Source organism: Montipora capricornis, chromosome 14, assembly GCF_036669925.1.
Source record: "Montipora capricornis isolate CH-2021 chromosome 14, ASM3666992v2, whole genome shotgun sequence".
NCBI lineage: Eukaryota > Metazoa > Cnidaria > Anthozoa > Scleractinia > Acroporidae > Montipora > Montipora capricornis.
In genome coordinates this window covers 13,455,883-13,465,882 of record NC_090896.1, presented here as the reverse complement: position 1 = coordinate 13,465,882, position 10,000 = coordinate 13,455,883, and the positions used below count along the sequence as shown (strand labels likewise).

At 39.7% G+C, this 10,000-nt stretch overlaps 1 protein-coding gene across 3 annotated transcripts in view; it reads right to left on the bottom strand.

The window, feature by feature from the left end:
• Window positions 1–10,000, bottom strand: part of LOC138032118 (dual specificity mitogen-activated protein kinase kinase 5-like) — a 41,392-nt gene that overhangs the window by 12,347 nt on the left and 19,045 nt on the right. For 2 of the 3 annotated variants that reach the window (XM_068879712.1, XM_068879713.1), the window contains 7 exons: window positions 7,005–7,078; window positions 6,392–6,442; window positions 4,873–4,944; window positions 4,355–4,384; window positions 3,638–3,667; window positions 3,100–3,132; window positions 1,473–1,534 (listed from right to left, as the gene is read on the bottom strand). In XM_068879712.1, coding sequence (XP_068735813.1) covers window positions 1,473–1,534; window positions 3,100–3,132; window positions 3,638–3,667; window positions 4,355–4,384; window positions 4,873–4,944; window positions 6,392–6,442; window positions 7,005–7,078 — 352 coding nt within the window. Of the gene's footprint in view, window positions 1–1,472; window positions 1,535–3,055; window positions 3,133–3,637; window positions 3,668–4,354; window positions 4,385–4,872; window positions 4,945–6,391; window positions 6,443–7,004; window positions 7,079–10,000 lie in introns of all 3 variants that reach the window. The other variant, XR_011128278.1, reaches the window with a different exon arrangement.

Genomic DNA, 10,000 nt, shown 5'->3' with positions numbered 1-10,000 from the left:
CGTTTTGGTCTGAAATAGGGTATGGTTTGTTCAATCAAGTCTTGAATTGGGTATGTTTTTTTTAGAAGAAGCTTCTTCTTCATCATTAGGCGATAAGACCATCGACAAAGCCCTTCTCAAATTAAGCCAACCGTGTAACTGCTGAAAAAGGTCTGAAAATAGGTCTGAAATAGGGTAGGGAAATCGCGGATTTTGGTCCTGAAATAGGATAAAGGCCGAGACACACTAGGCGACAAGTCGCAGGGACAGGTCTCTGCGACAAGTCGCTCCATGTGTACTACTTGCAAAACAAGTCGCTGGGACACAACGCCTGTTTGCAGTGATCTCGTATGAAGGGGAATATGAACTAGTTTTGTAATTCAACATGGCGGACCATATGACGCTCTGTCATTGGTTCATTAATATTTCGTTGCAGCGACTTGTTGCCGGAAGTGTACATACAGTGCAACAACGCTGCTTTTGCTAATTTTGTCACTGCGATCAGTCGTACAAATTCAAACTGGTTTGAATTCGTGCAACTGATCGCAGCAACAAACTTCTGCCGCAGCGAAAGTGATTTTCACAAAATTAGGAGTAGGAGTACTCTCGTATCTCGGACGAGTGGATTTCCAAAAACACTTGTCCTACAGGACGAGTTTGCCGAGGAAAAAAAGTTCTTTCCTAATGAGGTCTGAGTTCCCAAGCATCTCTGGACTTTGTAAACTAGCCTGCGTTTCGCGAGTTTTGGTTTCTTTTCACGGCAACTTACGCGTTTTCCGAGAATATCTGGCTCTGTTGTTTCGGTAAAGACTGAGATCCACGTTCCATATATGGAAATGACGACCTCGTTTGAGACAAGGCTTCATTAACACTTGAACGAGGCGATTGTCGTAGTGTAGTTATGATAAGTTTTGTGATCATCAGATGATCTCCTTGAAAACAGCCTCAATATATTGCCGGGACTTACGTGTTTCATCTTAGATCGCAATTTTAATACCTCACAAATATGCTGCATTTTCTCAAGTTGCGTATTGTACATAAAGAAAGTGAGTGATCCCTGATGTGTGTGTATGAAATGGTGTTGTATTTAAGTGCAAAGAACAACAGAAATTGAAATAACTGTAAAAATAAACACTTGAGATTTGGTACAAAACAGATTATGCAATTTCTACGTTTTTTAATGATATTTTGTTATTCAATTTACTAATTTTTTTGGGCGAGTGAATTTAACTTTCGGACAACCAAAATCTGAACTTTACTTCTCCAATGGACAAGTGGAACAAAAAAAAACGTTTTTTGCCCTGCTTATGCTAAAGCTGCTCCTTTTGTAAACAGCCATTTCTCCACCTGAGATCCTGGACGCATTGAATTATATGTACAACTATACAGCTCTAGCTCCCTATTACTAGTATAAGAAAGTCACTTGGTCAGTATATCCAACATATCCATTGCTAAATACACAACATCACTAGATAAAATGTTTGAATACTCACCACTGGGACACAAAATTCACAAAGGCAGGCGAGAACTTATCCTCAGGTAAACACGGTGGATTCTTCAAAAAAGCAATCAAAGCAACCATAATTAAGCATTAAGCAATCATTTAATTGTTTTAGCTTTGTCACTTTCATTTTTGGTTCTGTAACGCTACACGCAAGACAACTGGAAGTCTGCTATAGGTCAGCGGAAGAGCATCGGAGCGATTAATCGGAACTGGTCTTAGGCTCGACTCCTGCAAAGAAGTACTCGTATTTTTTCCTGAGTATCCCCGAGTTACAACTGAAAAACTGAAATATCTATATATTCAATACATGACAATAACTACTTCTGAAGACAAAAACGATTCCACACACTATCAAACCAATAATTTACACATTTCCTTGTTTAACAGCATTTATCTGCTAATTAGACTCACTAGCCTCGTTTGCATGTACAAAATACAAAAGAAATGTTGCTTGAGAGCGAGGCTAGTGAGTCTAATTAGCAGATAAACAAAAGAATACATTTTTGGCCTCCATTTATGCATTCGGTGTATAGGTACTGAGACTTATCCACGAAAATCATAGTGAATAAAATTTGTACTGATTCTAATTCAGGAACACGAACGACAAAATTTCACTGTGAAGAAATATCGCTCGTCCAATAAGCAACGCGAACGACGAAATTTCCCTAGTGATGAATGAACGTGTCAAATGGAACGTCATCCGACAGCCGTTGCACAAAAACCGCGCGCTTTGAAAAATGGCTGAAGGAAGGTTTGCTTCTGTTCGCTCAGTTGGGGAATTTATTTCAGAAGAATATGAAAGTGCTGCTCAAAAAACTGAACGAGATGTAAGACTGCTTGAAAGACTTTTGAAAACGAAGGTAGAAGATAGGAACATGGAGGTTATTCCAGCGGTTGAGCTGAATGAATACCGAATACATCAACCAATTTATCATCTCCGTTCGCATTAAATACGAGCCGACTTTCCTTCGAAGTTTAGTGGCTAGCTTGGAACAACAACTGAAAAAGGGATATTCCGCAAGCATAACAAACGACTTGGTATTTGAGAAAACCAGAGAGGTTCTTTAGTCCAAACAAAAACAACTAAAGAAGCAAGGAAAGGGAAATAAACCCGAAGCATCGATAGCTTTGACAAGCGACGAATTAAAAGAAATTGTACGAGAAGAGTTTGCTCTGAGGCAATCTGGTTAAACAACACCCTTTCCTTTGGACTACCTTGGAATATTTCAAGCACAGCAAGTGTTTTAATTTCTATTAAAAAAGTTGGCGGTTGGGTAACTTTAAACCATTTTTTATTGCTTTCATCGCCCCACTCCATTTGCGCGAAATAACTTTGTCTAGCAAACACCACAACGGAAAAAATCTCAGTACCTATGAAATAAATTCATTACAGCATGGAAAACGCTTTATATGATTTTTAGTCACTCGTTGTTTCGTATAAGAAAACCCACTCGTTCGCTGCGCTCACTCGTTCCTTTTCTGATGCTACTCAACCCGTGAATAAAAATCGTACGCGCGCATTTTCCATGAAATTATGAGAAATGGTAAGGAACACTTTGACGAGTTTCTTACCTTTCACCAGTGAGGGAAAGGCCCCTACAGCCGTTAAGTCTTACCTCGTGAACAATGCACTGAAGCAACGCAATGGGCTAAAACAAAAGAAAAAACAAAAACAAAAAGATGGAAAGTAACTGCATTTCACCGCTCCGTGCACACCAGGGCTAAAATCACTATGACAAACCACGCTTTGAGGATATTATCCAAGGGACACTCAAGTATTTCCGGCAGTAGTTTAGCATCGCCAAACTGACTAACGACCTCCGAAAATATGTCAGCATCAGCAGGTGGTTTTTTTTTGTCCTGGTTGCCATCAATAACTACAGCCCCCTTTTTTTTTTCGGGGGTTTGTCAATGTTCATGTTTCATTAGATTCCGCACTTCACGTTTGAATCTTCCAGAAGCCGTCAAAAACATTCATAACAAATACAATGCCATGCATGCAAGATCACTCAGCACTTTCATTTGTTATATTCACAGTTTCATGGTAAACTATATTTAGAAATTCCATATTGTTAGATTACAAAAAAAATCTTACTAATATTTAACATGACATCGTATGGGTATAATCAAAAGAAATTTAAAATGCACAGTTACCAGAAATGTTTCAGCACTTCCCCTCTTTTCCTATAAAATAGCAAGTATTGTGTTTTGGGGTCAAAATTGAAGTAAAAGAAGATGTCTTGGAATACATCATTAGTCTTTGCAATATCCCTAAGTGTTTGACTGCTTCACCAATTCCCCCAAAGCGCAAATAACTTAAATTTGGGAGAATTGGTCTTTACAACTAGGAATGATCCAAGGAGACAAAAATTTTTAATAACAAGTAATGCTCACCTCATGCGAGACAGCAACACAAGAATTTAAATGGAGTAACGGAGTTGGGGATGGAATATTCCGACAGGAGGTCAGTTTTCTGATATAAAGATTACCAGTCCGTATGTCTCCCACCTCCCTTCCCCCTCCCCCCCGAGAAAAGTCCTTAATCCTCACCAGGGGTCAAATTCCCCAAGGGGGAGGTCCTTACCCCTCTCCCCCTAAGCGACTAAATCCCCTGACACCACACTGAAAGCAACTGCTCTTAAACAAGGCATTTGTGGCTCTTAACTGGAAGTAATGTCTTTTCTCTAGAAACGAGAGTTTTCTCTGCAACACCAAGAAGTACTGGAGAAGTCAGAAGAATCTTATGATATTTTGACTTCTATTAAAAGTAACGGGAAACAATTAGGAAAAGAGATAGCGTCAACATGATTAGGAGAAGAAATAAATTTGAAACACTGAGTTCAAGAAAGACACACAACCAACAGGACTCACCGTTGGATAAGGGAATCTTCCCAAAGCCATCTAAATTAAAAGAGAGTTAACATTCAGCGATACAAAAAATCAAGCAGGGATTACAAGATGAGCACATGCGGGTAGTCCACCAGGGTTGTTCATGTAATCAACTACTGGTCAAAAAACTTAAACTCTTAAACTGGTGAGAACGTGATTTAGACAGTTCAACTTTCATTTGAGTTTCACCACCTAGGCGATGAAGGTTACACAACCATTTGGCAAATGGTGAGTAGGTTTTTCCTTCCTAAACTAGGGTTGTGCCTACGGTTTATAGTCCTTATCGGAGAAGACTTGAAGCCAAACCACTTCCGGATTTATTTACAAAGCCAACACTTTCTGATCAGTGTCTGCGACTAATTTGAGGCTGAAAGGTACGGACTTTGAACTGTAGATTGCAAAGGCCGTCCTGGTGTGGTTTCTCAAAATACCTTATGTTTCTTTAAGTCAAAAGGGGTTTGCCGAATGCAACACATACGGACACAGAATTCATGTGTCACCTCAAGCAGAGAGACTCCAAGACTCCAGAGTTCTGATTGTATGTTATATTCGTCTCCAAGTATTCTTTCGGGCTGATGAGAAAATGAGAATGAACTAAGGAATTTTGTAAGAACAAGAGACTTCCCTTGGTTAATGTTCCTGGTCCTGGGTAGAGTACGGCACTATTTTAGCTACTACAGGCCGAAAACAACTCTGACGCCTTCCTCTGACGAGCGGATTAATGAGTTCATTATTGTAAATTTCATTTCAGGAATCATTTCAATAATCTGGTTGTCGGGTGAATAATATAGGGACCTTAAGATCGAATGACGGGAACGACTACTACTACTACGACTACGAGTTTTCCGTACTGAGCATGAGCATAAGGTTTGGAGGCCGACATTTTTCGAAGTGCGCGTGCTCAGAACTGAAAACTCGTACTCGTAGTAGTAGTACTCGTCCTCAGATCTAAAGGTCCCAAATGCAATATTCAAATCAAGCCTCAGTTCAAAACTCGAATTTTGATTGGAATATTCCTGGATTGCGGTGCCAGGCAGGCGTGAGAATTTCACAGGTTTACTGATCTGTCAAACAACAGTCATTTCGCTCTAGCAACATTACCTTCTGTAATCGTACCAGTAACCTCAAACTTGAGACACTATGTTTTCGAATTGCAAAGATTGGGCAGAGAAATGAATTTAAAAAGAAAGGAAAATAAAGCTCGTTTAATACGACCTTGGCAGATTATGTAAAATGGTACACCGGTCAAATTCTCACGTTGGAATGGAACTGGAAGCGCGCAATAATAATGCAATAAAAATTCGAGTTTTAAACTGCGGCTTGATTTGAATTTTGCATCATTCATCCGACGACCAGATTATTCAATTCACTCGTGAAATCAAATTTGCAATAATGAACTCATTAATTCGCTCAGAGGAACACTTGAGCTGTTTTGACTGTAATAGTAAACGGTTTTTTGTTTGTGATTTAGCACTTCTTGTGTGTAAATTATCCTATCTTATTATTACTTGATATATAGTTGGTTAGTGTCCCCGATTAGTGGTCTACCTATGGACAGCACAGGACATTACGACACGCAAATAAAGTTTTTATTCATTCATTCATTTATTTATTTACTTACTTACAGTAACACCCTTACATATCGCTGGTAACAGCCAATGCTTTGTGCAAAAGAACTGCAAAGTGAACCTTAGACAGCTAATTTGAGCTCCTATAGCTAGACACTGTCTACTGGCATGGTCACAGTCAGGTATGAAAGCTGTGCCACAAAACAGTAAGACATGCAAGTGTACTTTAGCAGTTATCAATAGAGCTCATTAGATTTGGCCAATTATGGTGTACGATATAATCTACCAGCTTTAGTATCGCAGTCTTTGCTTCAACGAAACCACTGATTGCTGTGACCTTGAACATTGAACTATATAGTAGCAACCTAGATACCAAGTAGTCGCTTTTGTGTCGTTTTTATGGCACTCAATTTAAAACGGCGTTATGAAGTCATGAAGCAATATAACTTACCGCCATATAAGCATGAGTCCCAACATATGTGGTGGCAATGGAGTTGACAAGCTGGCAAAAAAGATGCAATGGAATTTTAACTTGTTAGCATCAGTTGTTGCATGCTGCATATCTCCCCACTCACTTTGCATTGAACGGCACTGCACGTCCTGCATCGCTTGATAAAGTCAATGTCTAATTCAAAATATGCTTTGACTTTTAATTAATTAATTAAAACAAAGGCAAGTCAAGCTTGTCTTGTCTTGGGGGAATAATAATGAGCTTGCCCTTCAGCATGGCGGATTTTGTACCATGTGATCGTTAGTAGCAAAAGGCCTATTGAGACCTAACGCCACTAATACGGTAAAAATGACACAATAAATAAGCTAAGAAGGAAGAAGCAAGTCAATTTAAGTTATAAAATACTTACTTGGAGGACTGTATGAGACCAGTTTAGAAAAATATAGGGTTATTTAATTGAGATTTAAATGTTAAAAGAGAGATTGTACATTTCATATTGGGTGCAAGAGTATTCCACAGTCCTGCAGTCCTATTAAAAAAACGATTTTCTGAAGATATATATATATATATAAAGCATATTAAAAAAAGATTTTCTAAAATGTAAACTACATACCTGCCGACTCACACCAAAGTCACATAGCTTTACTTGACCTCTCGTGCTCACAAGAATATTAGACGGCTTTACGTCTGTTGAAGAGAAAATACGTTATGATAGCTACGTCCAAGGAAAAGTGACGTAGGAATTTCTGGATAGCATCTAGTAAGTTCAAAGTATGCGCTGCAGTGTAAAGGCCCGTGCAAACGCTTGCAACAAAACGCAACATTGTTGGGCCCAACAATGTTGTCTCGTGTTGCGCGATATTAGCCGATGTGTGCAAACACTCGCAACAAGTCACAACATTGTTGGCCAACAAGACGCAACATTGTTGGACCCAACATGTTGCGAGCGTTTGCACACCATGTTGTGTACTGTTGCGTGTTGTTGCGTGTTGTTGCGACTTGTTGGAAGTTGTTGGATGAAGTTTAAAACTGGTCAAACTTCAGAGCCAACAAGTGCCAACATTTCTATTGTTTCGCGGTAATCGTTGTCCAACAATGTTGCGTTCGTTTGCACAGCACATCCAACAATGTTTCGCCGGCGCACGGGCACTACATGCCCCGTATCCACACAAATACATTCGAACAAGAAATCAACATGGCGTCAGAGATGGAAAACGTCCCAGAGTCCTTTGTATTCTCATCTAAAGATGCAACATGTTGTGACTTGTTGCGAGCGTTTGCACACATCGGCTAACAACGCACAACAAGAGACAACATTGTTGGGCCCAACAATGTTGCGTGTTGTTGCGAGCGTTTGCACGCGCCCTAATATGACATTCACAACTCAAGGGCATCAAGGCAAAGAATTGTTCAAATGGTGCAGCACCGACGCAAATATCGATTGTGAACTGACTAGTTATTGAATGTAAGCCGTTTACTGAACGTGATCGAAATATATATTTCTAATAGCAGTGCATTCAAACCAAGTAAATCAAACGAAATATTCATGCTAATTAAGAAGAACCCGTATCCTTAACAACTATTCACCGAAGCCGAGGTGACTAGCGGTGGATATGTAACGAGCCGCAAAGCGTAACGCGCCGAGATGAACTAGATGAATGGCAAAGGCTATTCGGAGTCTGAGTAACCAATGAGAGTGCGCCTTCAACGCTAGCCACACTTTTAGTATATCCCAAATATAGATATACATCCATTGGTTAATGAAACATTCCGCCTGTTTTCCCTTCCCGAATTATTGCAAGAGACAAACAACCTTGTTTCTAATCATAATAACAATTTTTTTCCAACATTCGATATTCCTGGCCTCATCGCCATCCCATTAATAGACCATATTCGTATTCTCAGTATTGGACTGGAACTAGCTTGCAATGGATCGAGGCTAATGCGGGGGAATATATTATTTAAAAAGTATTTGCATTTGAAAAGATTTCCCCGCATTAGCCTCCATTGCAAGATAGTTCCAGTCCAATACCGAGAATACGAATATGGTCTATTGGAAGACAGTGAGAGTCCAACCTCGTTTCACAGGGTCTCTCTTTTCTGCCTCCTTTGTCGTTGAAAAGAAAGACCCTGGTTCAGGCTGGTCACGTGGCACTCCTCGAAAAATATTTTACACTGGAGAAGGGTTTTCGTTATATTTTGATCCCGCAACTGGGCGAAGCGTATCTGTTTGACAGGGCATTTTTTTTAAAATAAATATAAATCTTTACCTAAGCGCTGATGATATATTCCCACAGGAGATGAATTCTCACAAAAGCTTTAGAGACCTCTGATGTCGAGCGACGATTGACGTTCACAAAATAATTGATTTCGTTAGGAGCTAAATGTTGATTCTACAGAATATACACTATTATAAAACAATACACCAAACACTACGTTTGCTCGATAAAATGTCTCCTTTATTTTACCGGGGCTCAAAAAATACTTCGCAATTTTTGTTATAAATTGAACGCTAAACTGTGTGCAGTTGTAAAAAAATATCTCAACAATAATTTGCACGAAGTTGTTGAAAAACTGTCTCCTCGCTGCAAAGGCTTGCGACTTAAGAATCACTTTGTTTAACGTTCGCAAGAAAAACGAAAATCGAAGAACAAAATATAATACCTGCACATGTTCATACAGTTTGATTTGAGGTCGATACGAGACATATAAAACATGACACGGGCTGATCAATCCCTGAACATCTTTGTTTCCCATGCATGGATAAACGTTCCCTTGTTTTCTTGCAAGGCAAAACCTTCTTTTCTTTAAAAGTGTCGCAAACTATTAGCATTCTTCGTCATCACTCAATACGACTGCTCACTTGACCTTGAATCCAGACCCTCACAAGGCCGACACGGGTGAAAAGTGTATTTTCTGTAGCGTCCAATCAATTTGACAACCTTTTGCCTTTCACATCGAATTCCAGTGTGTAGTACATAAAACATGTTGCCGCGAAGCGTTTTGTCGATGCTAGTTTGACCACAAAATCAAATGCGTCCTGATTCCCTCAACCGCAATGATGACAAGGCCTACATTGCCTCCCCTCCCTTAACACATATTTGATTTACCTCCCAGATTTTGGGAGGCACGTGACCAGCCCGAATCAGGGGGTCTTTCTCCTCAACGACAATGGAGGCAAAGAAGAGAGACCCTGGGAACGAGGTTGAGCCTGAGGCCGAACAATAAAGGCTACATTGTACGTTTGATTTGGAAAATTGGAATGCCAAGGATTTAATTTCCAGAAGGGAACTTCTGTTCCTAAAATATCAGCAAATGGATTTTGAGTTTAAAGTGACCATTCCCACTGTTGATACTTTGATTCTTGCATTTGTGATCCGGGAAGACTGAGAAGTAGGAGACGTTTAAAAGAGAACACCTGGTCACTGGCAGTGGTCAGCGGAAAAGAGACGGTGAAGATGGAACTTCACGTAGTTGATGCGCCGCTTCTTTAATTGGAAAAATTATATCATGTTTCCAGAACTAAATCTTCATTTGAAGTTACAGAAAATCAGGCTGCATCAAACGATAATTCAAGCAGAATTCCTTGAACTCTTCAGATCTTTTTAC